At 35.2% G+C, this 21,178-nt stretch overlaps 1 protein-coding gene across 2 annotated transcripts in view; it reads right to left on the bottom strand.

The window, feature by feature from the left end:
* Nucleotides 1-21,178, bottom strand: part of LOC117323518 — a 101,890-nt gene that overhangs the window by 76,463 nt on the left and 4,249 nt on the right. For both annotated transcript variants that reach the window (XM_033878781.1, XM_033878782.1), the window contains exon 4: nt 18,479-18,627. In XM_033878781.1, coding sequence (XP_033734672.1) covers nt 18,479-18,627 — 149 coding nt within the window. The remainder of the gene's footprint in view (nt 1-18,478; nt 18,628-21,178) is intronic.

The raw sequence follows: 21,178 nt of genomic DNA, 5'->3' as shown, positions 1-21,178 counted from the left end.
GGAAGTATAAGCTGGAAATATCCCAAGTGTTCTATACTTAAAATTTGTACAAGTTTACATTAATCTTGATTGAACAAATGATTCTTTTTACTTTGTTTCTCGACCAAAAGAAAAGCATCCTGAACATTTATAATGACTAGGTATTATGGATTGTGTGGTTATATTGTCAACGGTTTCAATGACAAATTGATCATGTGCAATCTATCAAATCTGATCTTGGTATAAGCTGCACTACATAGGTAAACATAATTTAGTTGTGTTTCCAGTTTTGGAAACAATTGTACAGATATAGGCAAGAAAACTTTTTTTGAAGAATTTTAATTTTTTTCCTGTGACAGGCAGTGTTGTATTTTCAACAAGCAATCACAATTAATAAAACTAAATACGATTTCATTTGACATTGAAATATCTGCGATTAATTATCAGTAAAAATATTTAAACTTTAAACATTGACTGTGGTTGGCATTCCCACTGGCTATGAAAGCAAACTTACTGCAGCATAACTTAAAACATCTACATAAGAAAATTTTAATGCACATCTATAAAATCTGTATTCAAAACCTGACCGTAACTTAATTCACTCTCTCTTAATTCATTCTCCGACAACAATCGCTGTTGACAATTAGAATACACACAGCTATGAATATCAAAACCTGTGTCGTTAAATCTAACAAAAACAGCAAAATATAGAACATTACGCAATTTCAACACCTGAGCGAGTCTGAATACAGACAAAAGAGGACATCAATACAGAGTTTTTTTTATATACAACTGCCGTGGGACAAAATGATCCGTCAGTCTGTCACGCTATCCATTTGAAGGTCTGCATTACCCAACTTCCTAGTAAACAATTTACTGAATCTCTGGTCATGTTTTTGTCACCCCAAATTTGTACCAAGAAAAGACCTATTTTTTTAAACTGAAATCTGATCTGGCTTTTAAAACTGTAAGGGTGAATTGTGGCCATTTTTAGCAACTTGGTCAAAAGCATCATACACATAATACAACTAAAACAACAAAGAAACCCAACATTTATGGTTTGTCAATAATATTCTAAAGAGTCGTAACTACAATGAGGCAATACCAGAGGGTATATACAAGGAAATATAGCTATCATATACATTCATGTCCAGCCAACCAAACTCTATTTCAAAACAAAACAAAAAACCAAACACTTGTTATTGTAGGTTGAAATCATGAAAGGAGATCTCACAAAAGAACATTTTCATGTTTTCTATTTGTTTGAATGCCTTAAAACATGCCTGTAGCTTTTAAATAAATCTAATTCAGGTAGCAGTTGTCCTTGGTCTGACCTTGTATAACAAAGGTTATATATATATATATATATATATACCATTAATATTCTGAAGTCTTAAGATCATGAACTGCTCAGCATTGACAACAGTCGTAATGTTCAGCCTATATCTAGCTAGTCCTGTACCTTAGAGACTTCTATAACAGGCCGAAATATAAGGTAGATCACATATAATACAATGTCCTATAGTTCCACTTCAGTTTGTTTGTTTATTGTTGGGTTTATAACATCATGAACAGCCATGGTATTTTTAGATAGGGGTTTTCTAGTACAATGTAGTAGCTTGTGGCTACCTCACAAAACAAAATATGGTAGGCCTGATGCATGCCATACAGAGCAGTTAGGGTAAAGTGTCTTGCCCACGGACGCAATCATGACAGCTCAGACCCAGTCTGTTTCTCAGCTTCTCAAGAAACACAAACTGCCAAAGGCGGGAATTGTTGAACCTAGGCCTCTCACTATGGATCTTCACCTGGGGTTTACATAGACTGAAACTAAAACCAACTGAGCCCCTCTCTTCAGACTTCTTATACCAAGGTATACACAGTTGAATTTTATAAGTTACTGCAGAACCAAAAGGCAGATCAACCATTCATCTTATACAATTACAGGTAGAAGAATGTTTTGTTACAGACGGATGAAGCTCAAACCCTGTATCATCAAAAATTTAACCCTGATTGAGTCTGCCCAGTTGTACAAATGGACAAAAGCATGGTCGGAAAATGAACTTGCATAGAAAACTGGAGCTCTTCCATCAAGAACAATGTACATGTTCTATCATTCCGAAATCCTTCAAGAGACAGTTAAATATTATATCTTCTCTCAGCCTTTCCTTCAAAAATATTATGTTCTTTACATAAACTGGAAAAACTTCAAAGTTATTTTGTAAAACAATTGATCAACCGTCTGGATTATACAAAGATCCACTTTTAAATCAATGAACACACAGTTACCAAAATCTGTGACAAGTTTATAAAATCATACCTCTATTTTCATAAATCTCTACAACACACATTTAAACTAGATAAGAAAAGTATATGTCTGAGACTTATAAAAGTACATTTGATTAGATCAAATAAGAGAGACCGACATGAAAACAGTTTAATATATAATGGCTGATAGCTTACAAACACCCTTTAATAATAATAATCCTACATGTGAGTTTCTCCAGAGCTGTATTATTAAAGATTTAATAACTAAGCACAAATTGTTTGTAATATGAAACAGAGACAGGGAAACTTGATAGTGCCTGGGAGATGCTGTGAATCCAACCCTCTTATAGTGGGTACTTATATGGTGAACACAGGTGTATACTGGAGCTAATTATAATTATATACGATACACAGAGGATGTTAGTAAAGATTCCAGCTAAGTATCAGAGGTAAATATACCTTGGTATTTTTGTATGAGTGAAAATTCCAAATTGCCATACAGGAAAACCATTAGAATTTTCTTCTTGTTATACTTTTTAAAGTATAAAGTTGATGTGCTTTGTCAATCGGTTGTGTTATCTTTTAACTTTGGGCTTAAATCCAATGATGTCCTTGATTTCAATATGAAATTGCGCCATTATGAATTCTATGAATAATACATTTTTATTTTTATATATTCTTAAAGCTGTCTGCATGATGTCTGATAATTGAAGCAAAAATATGTACCCAGCATGTCTCCATGATATAAAAGACATTAAAAGCATTTTTTTTTTGTAACATCAACAAATGGAGAAAACATATTTCCAGTCTCTTGATCAGCTAATGAAGCCAGATGGTCAATGGCTGTGTATTGATCAAAATGACAAAACCTTCGGACCAGATTTTTTATATTAATTCCTCCAAGGTCTCATCAGTTCCAATGATCAGTTTTCTGACCGAGCACAATGGACTTTGGTCATTGGTCAGTTTCCTGTTACATCTCTATATCATGCAGTATCACACACATCCAGTGTTTTCTGTCAAGGAGCTTGTAAATCTGCCCGTTGTTAATGTCCAACCCTAATCTTTTACCAATATTGATCTCACACTGGCCAGGTACTACAGACCAACACTTACGCATGTTGTATCCTGACCTCTACTTTGACCCCTCACAGCATCTGAAAACTAGTCACAAAAGGGAAGTAATTCACCTATGAAAAATATATGTCTACTGATTGGAGAGTGTGGACCAGGAATGATTCTAGCGTTGACGGATTACCGCCCCGCTAGTCCGCTCACCAAGCTCTAATTAAGTATTAATGGTGATTACTGTATATATTAAGGTCTGAATTTGCGATTATACAGGTGAAATGGCCCATAGGCTTCCGATAATACCCCTAATTAATCAATACATACATCAATGCTGGTCAATGCCACAGCACTCTCTCCATTTATCCAATCCAATTCACTTTATCCGACAGAACGCATGTCTGGCTATGAAAAGCTGAGAGGAATTAATTCAAAAACTGTATTTAATATTTACACATATTTTCTTCAAGATGACTTTAATGTACTAAATGTACTTAATTGAGTTATTCAATTTTCTTTTGTCTACAGTAAACAGGTATGTACCTGAAGAATATGATTTATAGTCATCCTGGCATGGAGTTTTAATTTCAGTAAGTGAAATTCACATTATTAATTTGTATTGTTTTCTCCAATGAGATCTTCATAATTACAAATACATACTTCCAATGTGCCTTATACCCCAGATATGTATACAATTGTAGCTGCACCGAGCTTATTAGCATTAGCTAACATGTGGAGCTAATTTTCTTTATCAATACTTATATATATAATATCTAGCTGAATACCACAAGACTTTCATATATATATATTATCTAGTTGAATACCAGGCTATATGTTATCACATATTTATCAGTTACATACCAAAGTTTTCAGATATCAAAAAATATCTTGACCTGCTTAACATGATACAGGGCATGAAATGCTTCATTTGCTGAGAGTAAGGATGCTGTAAATGCCGATAGATAAATCCCACCAATCTAGCGATTATACACATTTCATTTGATACAGCAGGCTAAAAATACACAAACATTAATCGCATCATACATGTTATAAATACTGATATAACGACTTTGTTCCTAGGCGTTTTACTGTAATTGTGGTAATTCTTTGGTGTATGGTGGTTCCGAGCCTGATAACTATTAAAATGTCTGCAGTGTTTCTCAGCGGGTAGATAAGGACACCATTGTGTTGTAATCAGACTCAATCCCCCAGAGCTTCATCATTAGACACAGGGATTACATCACTGTGCACTTGTTCCAAGTCTGCCACTAGTTAGCTTCATATACCAAACAGCTATATTAGTTTATGTATCGATAAGATTCATTAGTGTTTTAAAAGAAAAATCAAGTAATAAATTTAGGGTAATACTGCTTTCCAAATGTCCAGACTTTGCTATATTTCATTCAAATCTTCATCTTTGACAGGACAAAGAATCTAAAGCATAAGTACACTGATTGCCAGCATCCCTGGTCCATTTTCTCCAGAGCTATGATCATGATCTCATACACACATGTATATACTCTATCATATGTGTAGAATTACCTACATCATACCTAACTATTACATAGCTTGTATATCTCTTGGGGTTTGTTGTATCTAGAGGTTTTCATTCTATAGATACAAACATACCAGTATCTTATATAACTCTGATAATAAATAGTCTCGTTAGTCAGACAGGTTTATTTCAATATAGGCTACAGAATAAAACAAGCACATAATTATGGCTAACTCTTATATATCTGTGTCAAGTATAAGTACTTTCCCAGTTCATTAGATGTAGAAATAGCCTAGATTCTATTTAAATGGGTCATCAATGGATTCGGACACATTTCATATCCATAGCCTTGTGGGCTAATTATGATCTTCATTAATATCAGCAGGGTGATCAAGGATTAATGGAAATCGATGTCATGATGAAAACCATATGTTACAAACTATCAAATTAAACTTGTAATACAAACATATGGTGTGTCATGAGCTTGTTTACATTCATTTCAAGTCCAGATGTCTTCCTTGGGGCCCTGAATTACAATACTTTTAGTACAAACGACACTCAGATGAAACAAATCTAGTCTTGAGAAATTGACGATGGTAGTAATTTACATACAACATTATGGATTTGGCATTTCAATGATAATCTGATCATTTGCCAAACTGTCTTCATGATCACTGCCTATCCCAATCTAACTCTAGATATAGAAATGTTGGCTTATGGATCATATGTACGACTTCAAAGACATCTTTATGTATATCCAGGAGCTAGTACTGATATTCACTGTACAATTCAGGCCAGTTTTCTTCACTCAATAAAGACCTAGCTATTGCCTCTTCAAATGCAAAAATCAAGATTCGCGTATATGACTTACTGGTGTTCAAAGTCACTCAAAATCTTATAGAATAATAATTTGCATGATAAGGCTTTCAAAAACTAATTCCAAGAGTATGTGACTTTAATGAAATCAACATTAATAATTACATGTGCCTAATTATCATTGGCACAACTCCATGTTTATTGAGGAGATAATTTTACCCTACATCTATCTTAGTTTATGCTATATATAAATTCTTGTTTGACGTCTTGTGTTACGACACAGTCAAGTTGTTTTCCTTAGTGTAATGTTGATGTATTTGGGTGTTGGTGGATTGCCTCTAAAATTCAACAAATTCCTTTGTCTGTAATATTGCCACTACTTATCTTATGACATATATTTACCTACAATCCTCATTCCTAACAAGGTTTCACCAGCCTCCTTCTTTTTCTCTAGATCTATGATGATAAGGAGACTCCCATACTTGTCACTACAAGTGCATATGAGTTGTCATAATGAGCGCTGACTGCAGGTTTCCGATGATATACACGTACAGTTAATTTGATGTACCTGTGTTTCGGCAGGGCAGTATATATAACACCCAACATACTACCGCAGTACTGAATGGTACCAACATACTAAATCTACATCACAGTACTGGGGTGATCTATCAACAGATGCATTATAGTACTAAGACATATAGGAACAGATGAATAGGATTCTGGGGTTAACTGTGGTGTAAATACACTGTATACATGTTAGACAGGGTCACAGACAAGGATCTCCCATATGGCCAATATCCTCCTAACTATTCCGACTAATTCTGGTGTATACACCTGGTGATTGGCACCAAGTTCTATAGAATCTGTCAGTGCTAAGGTTACTACCCAGTACTAGTAATAGTATATATCTTACATCAGACTGTCAGTACCATATATCTATAGTACTATACCCATGTTCTGTCACATAATTATATGTACTGTCAATATATTATAACCCTGCATCAATGGTGAACCCTCTGACGATCTATATTACTACCGATATGTGGGTACCTTGGGCATTTTGGGCAAATAATGCCCCTCCTCCCCCTTCCCACCCCAATTCCCAACTGACCATTTTTTCATATTGAAGCCAAATTTCCAAATTTTGCAGGTTTCTCCTGAAAATTTCTTTCGAAGTCACCAATTCTATTCCCAAAATGAGGCATAAGAGCCCATCCCAAACTAGTGAAGAAATACCATGTAAGTAATCCAATAAGGTTTATAACTATACTCCAACATCAACCAATAATGAAACCTGTGTAAAGGTTTGGGAAGGGATTCTAATTCAAATCCTCTCACACCAGTAATTATGTTCTTAAATGTCAGTGCTTTCAGATAAATAATTAGTCTCCAATTGATCGTCTAAAAAGGAAACATCTGTAAGATTTAACATGACGCTTATCATTCATGACATTGACGGTAGTATAAAGTAACTTTGAAATAATTAACTCATGTAGAAGATGCAAAAAAAAATTCATTACAATATATTGATTTCGTAATTCACAGGAGACGACATTGACAGAATCTGACTGGCAGTCACAACTTTTAATTAAGCTGAAGGAAGCTTGATGATGTCACAAGCATCAGTTGGGAAATCATATTTTTGAAGACCTAATTGACATGATCTAATGCAGTGTTGAGTATATGTTCAGTGGTGCTTATATCTTTAGGTGGGCTCCTAATTTAAATGATAATACATTTCACCTAATTATTTTCCTGGATATCCTTGTGGACCCGGAGGTATTGGTTGTGTCAGGGTTTCAGCATGGCTGCAACTCATACTGACTAGATTGTATCAGGAGTGAGCTGGGGGATGTGTCAAATGATGATAAGAATCACACATACCTTCACAGGCTGCACTCAATCCCTACTAGAAATTTAACAGTATTTTCTTGTGTGCAGCTTAAAAATTGATTTTAATGCCATAAATCTTTCACCATTGGTACCTGTGAACCTATAAACTAGATATATACAAATGTATATACAGTACTCATGCTACCTCTACATTACATACTTAAAGTACATTTTATGAACTTTCGGTAAATATTTCATCTTTACTAGCATATTTAACACTCAATAAAACATCACGATAGATGGAAAGAAGAAACTTTACCTACCTCGCAGCGAATGTGACCAATAATATATATATATACACTGTATATAAGAATTTAGGAAAGAAGAGAAAATACATAACAATTACCATCGGTAATTATAGGATTTGGAAATGCTCAGACCCAATTCCAAGATAAAAGATGATTTTAAAGTCAAGTATTACTGCTCTGCTCTGCGTGATGCAAATCATGGAGGATGACCAATATGATGAAGTGAAAGAAGAAGGAGAAGGGGAAGTAAATATAAAGACCAAATGAAAGAACAATTGAGAACAATTCAGCTGCTATTGTAGCATATATACTTATTAAATGTTTCAGTCAAATGTTACTGCTCTGCAGTATGCAAAACCATGAAGGATGAGAACTTGAGGGAGAACGAAGAATTGTTGTGAATTGGCCAAAAAGAAAATTTGGGAAACGACAAGAGGAACTGCTGTTATGTGTTGTAGGAGACAAATTTGTCTGGGAAAAAACAATTAACTGGGCATGGTCTCGATATTTACAGGGACATAAAGTCCAACCACATTTATATTACACAAATAACAACCCTCTAAATAGACCTATACAAATATATGGCCAGGTAATACGATCAGGACACGCAGACAATACACTACGTTATTACTGGTAGCAATTTCCCCCATCTGATCCCAATCTTCATCATCAGTCCTCACACACATATAAGTGATGTCTGCTTTGGTAAAACAACCTTTTTTATTTCCCCTATTAATTGATTTTTTGTACCTGGCTAGGCCTACCTATATATAAATCAGGTAAGCTTGAGTAGGCTGACAATGTAGTCGGCTATCGACTACTACTAGGACACTGTATTGATTTGATACAATTTTTGCCATGAAAAAACTGCTGCAGATGGTATATACAGTAAGTTCCATTAAATGTTTATTCAGACTCCAGGCAATGATATTATAGAACTGAGAGAGCCTGACAGTGGGTGGATTACAATAATGGGTAAAGAGTGAGGGTGGGTTGGTGAGGGTGTGAGAGAGTCTGTGAGGGTGAGGGGGAGTGAGTAAGGATGTGGAGGAGTTGATGAGGGTTTGCGGAACCGGTGAGGGTGTGAGAGAGTCAGTGAGGGTGAGGGGGAGTAAGGATGTGGAGGAGTTGATGAGGGTTTGCGGAACCGGTGAGGGTGTGAGAGAGTCTGTGAGGGTGAGGGGGAGTGAGTAAGGATGTGGAGGAGTTGATGAGGGTTTGCGGAACCGGTGAGGGTGTGAGAGAGTCAGTGAGGGTGAGGGGGAGTAAGGATGTGGGGGAGCTGATGAGGGTTTTTGAAGCCGGTGAAGGTGTGAGAGAGTCAGTGAGGGTGAGGGGGAGACAGTAAGGATGTGGGGGAGCTGATGAGGGTTTTTGAAGCCGGTGAAGGTGTGAGAGAGTCAGTGAGCGTGAGGGGGAGTCAGTAAGGATGTGGGGGAGTTGATGAGGGTTTGCAGAGCCGGTGAATGTGTGAGAGGGTCAGTGAGGATGCAAGGTTGTTGGAGAGTTAATGAGGATGCAGGGAGTCGGTGAGGATGTGGGAGAGTCAGTGAGGATGCATGGGAGTCAGTGAGGTAGTGGGAGAGTCAGTGAGAGTGTGAGAGAGTCAATGCATGATGGTACAGGGAATCAGTGTTGTAGTGGGAGAGTCAGTGAGAGTGTGAGAGAGTCAATGCATGATGGTACAGGGAGTCAGTGAGGTAGTGGGAGAGTCGGTGAGAGTGTGAGAGAGTCAATGAGGGTGCAGGGAGAGTCAGTGTTGTAGTGGGAGAGTCAGTGAGAGTGTGAGAGAGTCAATGAAGTTGTTGCTATGACTGCAGTGACATTGTGGGGGAGTTGGTGAAGGTAAGGGGGGACCACATGGACAGAACGATATAATTTATATAAATAATCTCAAGTTTACCGATGAACACTTCTATGAAAAGAACACTGTATTTAGGTCTATAAGATATTATTTATTTCAAAACCTTACAGTATATCCTATCAGAGACCCATCCCCTCTCCTATATTGATGTTACCACACTGTCAGACACTGAAAATTGTTGATGACACAACCAAACAACATGTATAACTTTTTTGTTTTACATGTCATGAATACATTAATTATTCATGTGATTTGAAGTTGGCGTAATAGTGGAAACTCCACATAGCCACAAGTACAGTCCTAATCTAGGTGGGGACACACAGGACACAAGCTATTTGTATACAGATCAGAATAATGTAGACTTGATGTGTATAGCTGAATTAATTAGGTAGCTGGCATTTACATCATCACATGGGATACTTCCTCATGGTCTCTCTACCTTGTATGTACAATGTGTAAACAATCTCACACTCATACAATAAATAGATGGTATTTCATCATCTTTGACATATCCAACCTCTATATGGCCAAACAGAAACATATTGTGGTTTTCAACCTACTTAATTTTTATTACCAAACCTACTGAACCTGAGGTTTTTCTTGACATTTTTAGACAAAGATTGGTAAAGAAATGATTTAACACCTCGAGCTCACCACCACTGAAAGAAAAAGGAAATAGTCCTCACTATCTAATCACCCCCTCCCTAAGTGTCAAACCTCACTCCATGGGATTGAAGTGGAACCACCTGTCCTGGAAACCAAACCGTTACAGAACCACATCCTGTGTACAGATTTGGGTTTCATAATCATATAGGTAGCTATATAGTACATCACTAGTAAGAGTATGTAAAGTAAGCAAACTTTATATTGTAACAAAATCAGAAAGGGAAAGATTTCCTGTTGAAGACTTGGGCCGGAGTATACCGGTATATATTTATACCTTCTGTATAGATAACTGTTGGCCGATTCTTTTTTGTACCACACAATAAAGACAATTTTACAAGGTACATTTTATAGTATACATGTAACAAGTATAGTGTTTCAATTATGTTAACTGTACATGCATATTTCTAATAATTTTTTAACACTGATTTTTGCTTATGAATTTGAAGATTCCAGGGCAAGAGTTCCCCACCAAACATGCCTACAGGAGTTTGCTTTTAAACAAGTGTTTACAGACATCAGCCTACATTCCACTCTCACAAGTAGCATCCAAAGGCATGGCTCCTCATACTACACTGTAGAATCCTCTCCACACATGACTGACAGGTTATAAATAACAAACGTTTAGAAAACTTGGGTTTCAAACACAGCCTTTACTTACAGTTTCTGATGTTATACACAACGATGCTCTTGGCAGGCACTAGTCTATATATCATATATTGGCAATTGTTATATTGGAGTTAAACCTTGACATGTACATATATACCACTGGATTCTACCTGTTTGAATATTGGCATAAGGCCCTATAAGTCTTTGGTGCAGTCCGATATATCCTATAACAGAAATCAGATGTTTTATATGGGAAATAACTTTATTCATTTATGATTGATCAAAGATAATGAGAGCTTGAACTTATCCTAGCATACAAGTCATAACTCTTTATGTTTCATGGTTAAAGAAACCTTACAGAATAGAAATTCATGCAGAACAGATCTACACAACGGTAAATTTGCCTGAACCCAACCGGAGGCGATCTAGATATATTATTACTCCATCACATACTAAACACATATATGTATAAACTTCCACAGTGACACGTTACTCCAACTGTCGAAAATGTACTATATACCTGAACACAAACATACAAAATATAAAAATTCATCATAAAGCAGTGATCATGACCTTCTTCTGGAATGTGACCTACTTTTGGTATTAGATAAGTAGGTCACGATGCTACTATTATGTCATTGTGTCAATGAGCTCTTGATTTACAATGGTATGATATTGATCAATGTCGATATTAAATGTGATTCCTTTTGTAAGAGCTCTAGATCTGCAATGGTAACAAGACTTGACCATTAGTAGAACTACGTAACCTACTCAATCCTGAGGACAAATATCACAAAAGGTTTCCAATCCTATCTACAATACGGCTGATATTGTTATCCACGACTGATTCAACAACAATTGGTATCAAACACGATTATCAAACCGATGTATACAAAAAATAATACTTTTTCTATATGGAATATACAAGTAAAAGTAGATCGCTTCGAAACTGAAGTGGTTTAATCCTGGTACATCTAATCCTAGTAAACATTTAAAATTTCCTTTTCACAACTTGTTACAAAAGAAAGTACTCCATTAGCAGTATAGTAGATTCATTAGGAGTATAAAAACACTTACAGTGCCAAGAAAAATTTGTTTATGGCGGTGAATATAACGATTACATTGTCCGTGTGTGTTATTGAAACAGATAAAGAAATTGGTTACACTGACACATTTGGTTCTGTGCTGATCATAACACCCTGTCACTATAGGTAAGACTGTCCCTCGGGCACAACAGGTAGACTAGTCTACAACAGGTACATTTAAGGACACATTCTGTATGTGTGTAATGTGTATTGGGACAGCAAACAGTTACAGGTGGTCATACACTGAATTATCAGCACAGCCCAAGAACAATTTATTACACCACAAATATGTCTGTCTACATACTCGATGCATGGAGATCACAAACACTGTATAAATTATCATGCACTTTTTAATTATTTTTATATATATTGATAATTTTCTAACATGACTACTGAATTGTGGGTAATTTAAACCTTCAATTTGTATTCCATACACTACATATGTATAGCAGTTTTTTGTTGTTTTTCTTTTAAATATTTGTGACTAAGACCTTAGACTTGGCTAGCTTACCAAACAATAATCTGGTAATTTACTGTTATTTTTAACTTAGGTTTTATAATTTTCGACACAAATTAAAACAAAAATCACCAAATCTTAAAAGCCATTTAAAAAAAAGAAGCCACAGAGTTTTAATGATATTGGGAAACAGTGAGGAGATTCCTAGACAATAATGAAATGCCAAAAAAGACCATCCCTCTTTCGAAAATCATTGAATCAAAATGCACAAATACATGTATAAGTCTACCATAATACTAAGTCAAATGAATGAAAAAATCAATGACTCGTTAATTTGGACGTGAAGGTATTGAATCTATTATTTATCAATAAATTGATATATGTCAGATAGAGTAGACATTACCAATACCATTACCTCAATTCACCTATATATGTATATCATACATAAATTGTGTCATTTTTTCATTTGTTACAGCATGAACATCTACAAAACATATGTTGGACTATATATTTAGGTATTTCAATGATTATTTTGAGAAAACATGTTAAAACTTGTAACCAGATACGAGGAAATTTTATCCATTAATGATTATGGATGAATGTATTCAATACAAGGCAAGGCTCAAAATGCTTATAAATGTCACACTGTATCATCATAATTGACAGCTAGCATTGTATTAAATATATAATATGAGAAGTTCAATTTGTACATGTAGACCTTTTTATTTTGACCATTGTAGATTTTTAATGCATCACATGAATGTGCTAGGTCTATAATAAATCAATGGGATTGAATCTCCAGGAAATGAAAAGATCTTCAACTTTATTGACATGAAATCTAACAACAATGGCACATTTTCTGTGTGACAAGAAGCTCTGGCTCCAACAGGTACAATATATTGACCATCAAAACCATCCTCCCTCGGGATTAGTAAAATCAATCTACTGGAGATAGAAGGTCTATCACCAATGGAACCTTTGTCAGGCCAGTTAATACACTGATTGAATATCAATAAACAAGTGGCCTAAATCGCTATTTCATATTTCTCTGTTGACTCACAGAGGCAGATTGTTGATTGTCCACTCCATTGGACTCGCTGACCAGTAGGATATGGTTGTCGTGTCCAGCTTGTCTTTAAGTCCATATATTGGCGCTGGATGTGCCTCAATGGCCACGGGACAAAGAGATGTTTGCTCTAGTGAATATTCCATCAAATTTCTATTAGCAAATATACACCTGTGCATTTCATTATTCATGGTCTTGTATATAGTTATAATGTATTAATCCTGTCTGTACATATCTATACACTGAATTCCACCACAGCTATTCAGATAATTTCCATTTTAAAACTTACAATATATATGAAGTCGTTCTCATGTAAATGAAAGATTTCACTGAAAATCCAATATCTAAACTTTACGGGATCTCAATTTGGATACCAGAACCTATTGCGAAAAAAAACATATATGCAAGAACAGACTCAAACTTCAGCTTTGTGTAAATGCCAGCAATTACAATTGTAAGTCACGGAACATGCAATAAATGTGTGTTCGTTTATATTCCAACTAAAAATGATACATTACCAGCTCATGGTGTAGTAGCTACAGGTGATCACTCGACTGATGAAGCTGATAATATGTTACTTGAAAGTTATCTATAATCTGTATAAAACTATCAGTTGTTGAGCACTTACTGTCATGACCATGACATGCATTTTAAGGAGCATTTCACCTCTTTTTTTAAATTATTTTACAGGTATGCATTTTCTTCAATAAGTAAAAAAAGTGACAATTTCCTGCAGGTATCTATCTTCCCTTTGTATCTTTCTTTCAGATACAGGAACACATTTAACAAACTGATGCAGACAAAAGATAACATTACCACCAGTTGCCCTGAGCTAAACAATATACATGTACAGTACATGCCTAAACAATATACATGTACAGTACATGCCTAAACAATATACATATATACAGTACATGCCTAAACAATACTTCTACAGCCTTTCCATGTACACATGTAATATACAATACATGTATGAATATTACTGGTAAAGCAAGTTATAAACTAACATTTCATAAAGTCTTTTTTTTTTATCATGATAGGAGTATCTAGTATATGACAGTAGCAAGTACATGTAAAATGGTATGAGGTAAAGAGGGGGAGGTTAACCGCAACAAGGACAAGTGTCACCAGGTAAGTGGGTTACTTATAATTTATTTGTCGACTAGTTTCGCCTCTATATGCGAGGCTTCATCAGGACAAATTATAATACAAATTTTCCCCCTGGTATGAGGTAGGTACACATAAAATCAGGACAAGTAATTTACAACGCTGTAATTAAAACTAAGTGATCTAATTCTGCAGGGTTATTTTGTATCCTAGAAGGATTTTCTTTTCTTTTAATCAGTTTAATGAAGATATAAATTAAGATGTTATTAAAGATTGAGTTAAAAACTATAAATGCTTGCTATACTAGGAAAGTTTTGTTTATTTGCATGCGTAACATCAAAGCACTTAAACCCCATCTAAAGAACACTAATTCAAAAGATCAAGTTCTGGCATAAAAAGTTCAAAGTGGAGATGTTACCTTGTTCTGACTATAATCATGTAATACTCTTTCTGCACAAGAACCAGCTGCTGAAATATTGGTCAACTTGAGGTACAACTTTCATCATATGTTTTTGTTAGTCTTTTATACTCTAGATAATTACTTCTATTTTGAATTGTATAAGAATTGTTTTCAATTTTGAAGAGATCTTACAAGATTTTTTTTGTTCAAGTATGAAATACATTTACCAGGTAAACTTAAAATAATGCTAAATGTATCTAACTGTTGCACTAACAAGAGCATAAGGTTTGCACCTGGTGCCCTTAAAGTGGGTAAAACTCTGTAAATATCGAAGGACTAAATATTATCTGGGTATTTGGAGATTAATTATAAATATAAGGTACCATCAGGAAAGTTTGAAAGAACATTACCAGTATTGCAGTAACCTATATATAATCATGTAGCATATACACGTGTATAGTCTAATTTTTGAATTTTTACTCCATTATAAGACTTAGTATATGCAAAAACAGCACATGAATTCTATTGATAAAACGATTCAAGTCTGACATGCAAGAAGAGAAAGTGATTTAACTGCATTCATAGCCCTTATGAATGCAATTCATCTATCCGTGTTTACTACTGTTTTACTACTTCAGTATGTTTTCAATACAGTATACAGCTACATGCAAAGGAAGTGCAAATACTGTATATTCATAATTATATTATAATCTGATTGGTCAATCAAATGTTTAATAGATTATAGATAATATTTCCAGAAGCTGCTGGGATTTACCAAGACCTGTTTAAACATTTGACAGGATTCAATGTTATCTGGCAGAAATTCCATGTTACATAAATGTACATAGTACATAGAGTATTATCTTTGTAGTAATGTTTGTATTCCCTTTGACACAGTTAGTTAAAGGCAAATGGGAAGAGGAAGAAGGATAAACTAAGTATATAAACGGTGTCTCCATGTGAAGCTTAGGAATGTGACTTCACTCCAGTCACCCTGCACAGCTCTGGATCTGTTACCCGAAATACAGATGATATATCTGCTAGCAACACTAGCACTTCATCCATATTTCACAGTTTTTGAAGATCCTTGAATTGAATTAACTGAGGATGGTGTGTATTACAAACTCTGGCCAAAAACAATCTGTAATCATGTGTAACGGATATGACAAAGAGCGCGTACCCCAGTTGCCCAGAAAATGGGTGTAAGTTTTTGGCACAATATCAAAATTTGAATTCAAATTTTTGTCAATTACTGCTAACCTAAGAGTCAAAAGACCTGTATATATTATATTATAAGGTTATCTATTGCCAGTTAGCAATACACAAAATCCCAAGGATATCTTGATTACTATTATAGTGATAGGCACTTATTAATTAACTAAATCATAGGCATAGATTAATCAACTAATTCCTTAATATAAGTTCTTTACTGAACATGATAAATTCAGTGAATTTGGAAATCATTAATAAGGAAAAGGATATATATTTTGATGGGAAATGAAATCGTTTCATTGTTATAGATATAATTGCTTCAGTTACATGACTTTGTTTCCTTCATAAACTAACTAGATAGATAAAGTAGGTCTGTGGACAAATTCTGACAGTACTTATGTTTCAAACAACTTCGACTGTTGAACTTTGTCAAACTAAACAAATCTTGACTTCCCATTCCGGTATACTATAACAGTTTCAGGCAGGAATCTAGGATTGTCAGATATCTGTTAGAACTGGGTCACATACTACAGTGATTCAAGCACAGCAACAGATGCCAATCATGGCACACGTTTATCCTGCACATGTCTGACAGTAGATCGCCGTCTCTCCCATCCCTGAGGTCTAAGCATGGCATTACCCAACATTATGAATGGTACATAGTGAATTACAATAAATCTTTAAAGTTTTCTTACCTTAGAATACTCATAAATATCCAAATATCGGTATAAACCTTAGAATATCGTCGGCACATCTTTCATATAGGTCCTATCGGTAAATTCCGCCTTTTGGGAATGACCTCATCGTTTTCAAACATCGCCACATCATTGGCAATCTGTGGATAAATTCAGCCAATCGCGTTGCAGCGTTTATTTTTCTATTTATAGACGGAATTCCCCCTGACAGGTGCCCGTTTCGCAAACATGTTTGGAATGTGAATAAAATGTTTCTTTTACTGTTATTTTTATGTTGGCGATGAGATATGTATCGTTCAGTATGAAACATGAATATATTACATTTCAAGAAAGCAGACTTAATTCCTGTTTTCCTTCTCAGTCAATAAGGCTGCTAGGCTCGTCCTTGAACTGGGACAGAAACCAATTATCACACTTTTTATAAATGCCTTATAATATACATGTGATAATGATAATGAGCCGTCCGACCAACGACTGGTTTTTATTTGTCATAAAACAGAAGAGTAGTTAAGTTGTAGGCGTGTACACGCTTCTTGTAAGTATTTAATAGTTAATACTCAATTTAATATATTTTTGTTATTCATTTTTTTTAATTAACGAGTAACATTAATTGATCCCCTTTTACTCGGCTGAAAGAAACAGCATGCTCAAAGCATAGACATGTATGCTCATGCAAATAAAAGTTGCCCTCATATCTGAAGTTTTGTTATATTCATCATTGCATTCATATAAATATATTTTATATAACTGGATGGGGTATGGGTTATTTCCCTCTTCCTCTTCCTATTTACTTCTGATGATAAACTTTTTTTTTTATTTGATGAGATAGATTTCAACAATTCATATAACTTGTACTTACTAATCCTAATACTACTATAAAATATTAATACATCGATATCTTTGAGAATAAGTATAAGAGAAACAGGATGTAATAGAAATGGAATGTATTGTAAGTCGTTCACTATAATGATTAACTGTATAATGACAGTTCTGTTCAAATTAGTTCTCAGTTTTTAATTGTTTTGTCAGGAAGTGAATGTGACGATAAAAATAGATCTGATATATCATGTTCTTAGACTGTTTCTAAAGTTAGGAAATGTAATACTCTGAATTTAAACTTAAACAACAATAGGTATTTGAATTTTCAAAAAAGGAAAAAAAGATAAGTAGAATGGCGTGTCTAAACCCTGGCCCAGTCCGGTATATAAAGAGATGTAAGAGAAAACACGTGTCCCAATAACGGCGAGTAAATATATCCGGTAATACATTTCGTCAGCCACTCGTAATGTGGTGTACAGTATATCATTGTGTTATCACGTTTAAAACAAAACTAATCAATACACAGTTGTGTACAAAGTGTATACCTATGTACTTACCTCCAGCCATCCCTCTTGTCAATGAATACACAAGAATTCAAATATGTATGTCAACTGTTTTCTGGTATATAATGAACCGTTTACCCGCCAAATAAAAAAAGTTTGTATATACTTTTAAAATCAAGAAATATCTTAATTCAAACGATGTGTAATTACGTATCAGTATGTTGGACCTACCTTGATCGAATTGGGAGGGTCTCCCAGGCGGATCCCCGAGTGTAATCGGGAGGGGGAGAGGTAGCCACTTCTTCGTCGTAGCCAGGTAAGTGTCTTCCACACCTCTGAGGACAGGTAGCCAAGTTCTGCCTCACTGATTTTCACCTCATCTGTGTATAATACACATATAGGTAAAGGTAAGTATGATAGCGCGCAGGTGAGGACAGTGGGCCTCTGGAGATATGCTGGACAAGGTTGAGTAATATTGTATGACAGTAGAAATCGTTAAACTCAGACAGCCTTAGTCTGTCTATGGTGTCCATTTATTTATATATATATGTAATAGATACATAATGTGTAGTCAGACAAGACACGGATGTCTAAAGGTGTGAGGATAAAATTGTATTAGAGTATATCATTATATATCACAAACTATGTGTTGGGTTACTTTTTATTATCTATAAGACATACATATCTTAATGGGGCTATGTCTGTTGTATAGTCATGACCATATTTGCGTCAGTTTCCGTTTTTTTCCTGTGAATGGACTATCAGCTCCGTAATAAGAGATGATTTGGTACTACTAATTAGACAGTTATGTACACAAACACCTATAACACTGAATACATAAACAGGTCAACACACACGTGATGGTAAGTATGTCACTCTGATCATTTCTCACACGCGACGTACATGTGTAACGTTTATTCTCAGTCCTATAGTACCTGGTATGTATTGTCGGTTAAACCGGCTAAAAACACGTGAGACAAAAGAGAATCAAATACTACATATATGACAATGATTACATAAGTATTAATTCATACCTCACACCCCATTGTAATACGGCCCTTAGCGATCTCTGTATCCTTTCTTACACGCGATGTACTACTTAAATGAAGGTGTGTCAATGATACGTAATTAGTGTGTCATGTAAGTAGGTCAATACTAAACAAGGGAACCACCCAAATCAATAATGAAAAAAAAGAAAAGAAAATGTCTGTCAACTTAGTCCAACTTGCTGCAAATTAGTCTTCAAATATGACGTCACACTCAATGACGATGGATACGTATAGCAGCATTAGCCCATTGTCACCGGTCATGATTCCATGTCGAGGCTATGACATTTCAATATGTTAACACTATAAAATACCTACTGGACACTAGAATTCCTTTCACACGATCCGTGAAGCAAATAATATGTATAATCGTGGACATTTGAAAGCATGATACATAAATGGACCATGGATTTGTAATTCGTGCAAAGTCCCTGTGCTTGAAAGGTCCTGCTATTTGTGTCTTTATATCTCAGCATTACATTAGTTGTTGCGTGACATTCACAGGGACTTGACACGAATTCCCAACCCAAGGTTCATATGTATACATGTATTATCACATTACATGACTAGAAAACCTCAGCACTTTTATTACTATTATATTTTTTTAGCGATACGTTTTCTTCGCCACGATTGCATTTTAATCTGCATCACGGATCTCACTCTCCTTCCTAGCCATCATTTCGACACATGCTAAATTCCAGGACTGAAACAAAGCCGTAAAGACACTGTAACTTTATCGATTTGTGGATTTTTACAGACATGTCTCAATTAACATTCCATTCCCGACGACTACATGCACACGATGACACAGCTTAACCAAATAATGATCAGAAAGGACCCTCAAGGGGCTTATAGCCCTCCACAGCCTTTGTCCAGTAGTGTGAATTCTTTCTGTTATTTTACTGTAAAAGATAGGAATCTTCCAATGGCACCGAATGTTGTGTGATGTTTGAGAGTAAGTCAAACATGTATTGATAATCAATAAGTCGGGGATATTTAACCCCCTTTGTTATAAAAATAATGAAACATCGTATTGCTTTATATGATTAGAAAGTGTGTTGATGTTTTTTGTGGAATTCTTCATGACAAATATATAATGAACGATTCAAGGAGAGTGACCCTCTCCATCGCTCTCTACCATTTCGCTATTTTTTTTCTGAACTAGTCTCCATTTGTCTTCGACGAAATTTAATTGGTCCTCGTAATTATCCGTAATGACTTTATTGATTCATTGGAATGTGGACTAAAATTAGAACACAAAACACTTTAACTGTTTGCATGGTGCACAATCCCTATACCCGGCCGGTACAGTACAGGTTATCTCCCTTGTATCAAAACTAAATTCGCTCATTTCGTTATGGTCATTCCGGTTAATTAACTGGCGACGTCACTTGTTCAGTAGAAACTTTCAAGCATAACGAACTAATATCACAATCAAGAATTAAGCTATAGCAGTGATATTGACGATATCTTAACGCAGTGGACATTTTAATCAATAAATGCCTATAACTGTAAAAGGTGTTTTCATATTCTTCATAACGTGTGGTTGCCCTCCAATTGAAACAGTCAGTAACGATTCATTGGAGACAAATGAAGAAAAAATCCCAATCTATGGGAAACATTGCTTTGTGATCTAGTGACATTTTGAAATCCGCGAAATTGTGCGATCATGACGAAGAGATTATTTTACCTGGACTTTCAGTGACATATAAAATTACATCAAAACGATCCCGCATAGTTTTCACATTCTCGGCCTCAGGTGCGATTTTCAACTGGGACCGAAAATGAGTTCTCAGACAGCCAGCATCACTGCCACGCCATGATCTACATGTAAACTAGGCTTGTTTCAACATTAAATAAATGTATCACAAACATCATTATGATG

The sequence above is a fragment of the Pecten maximus genome, chromosome 3 (genome assembly GCF_902652985.1).
Source record: "Pecten maximus chromosome 3, xPecMax1.1, whole genome shotgun sequence".
NCBI classification, from domain to species: domain Eukaryota; kingdom Metazoa; phylum Mollusca; class Bivalvia; order Pectinida; family Pectinidae; genus Pecten; species Pecten maximus.
The sequence above is the reverse complement of the archived record's forward strand: the minus strand, read 5'-3'. Positions and strand labels throughout refer to the sequence as shown.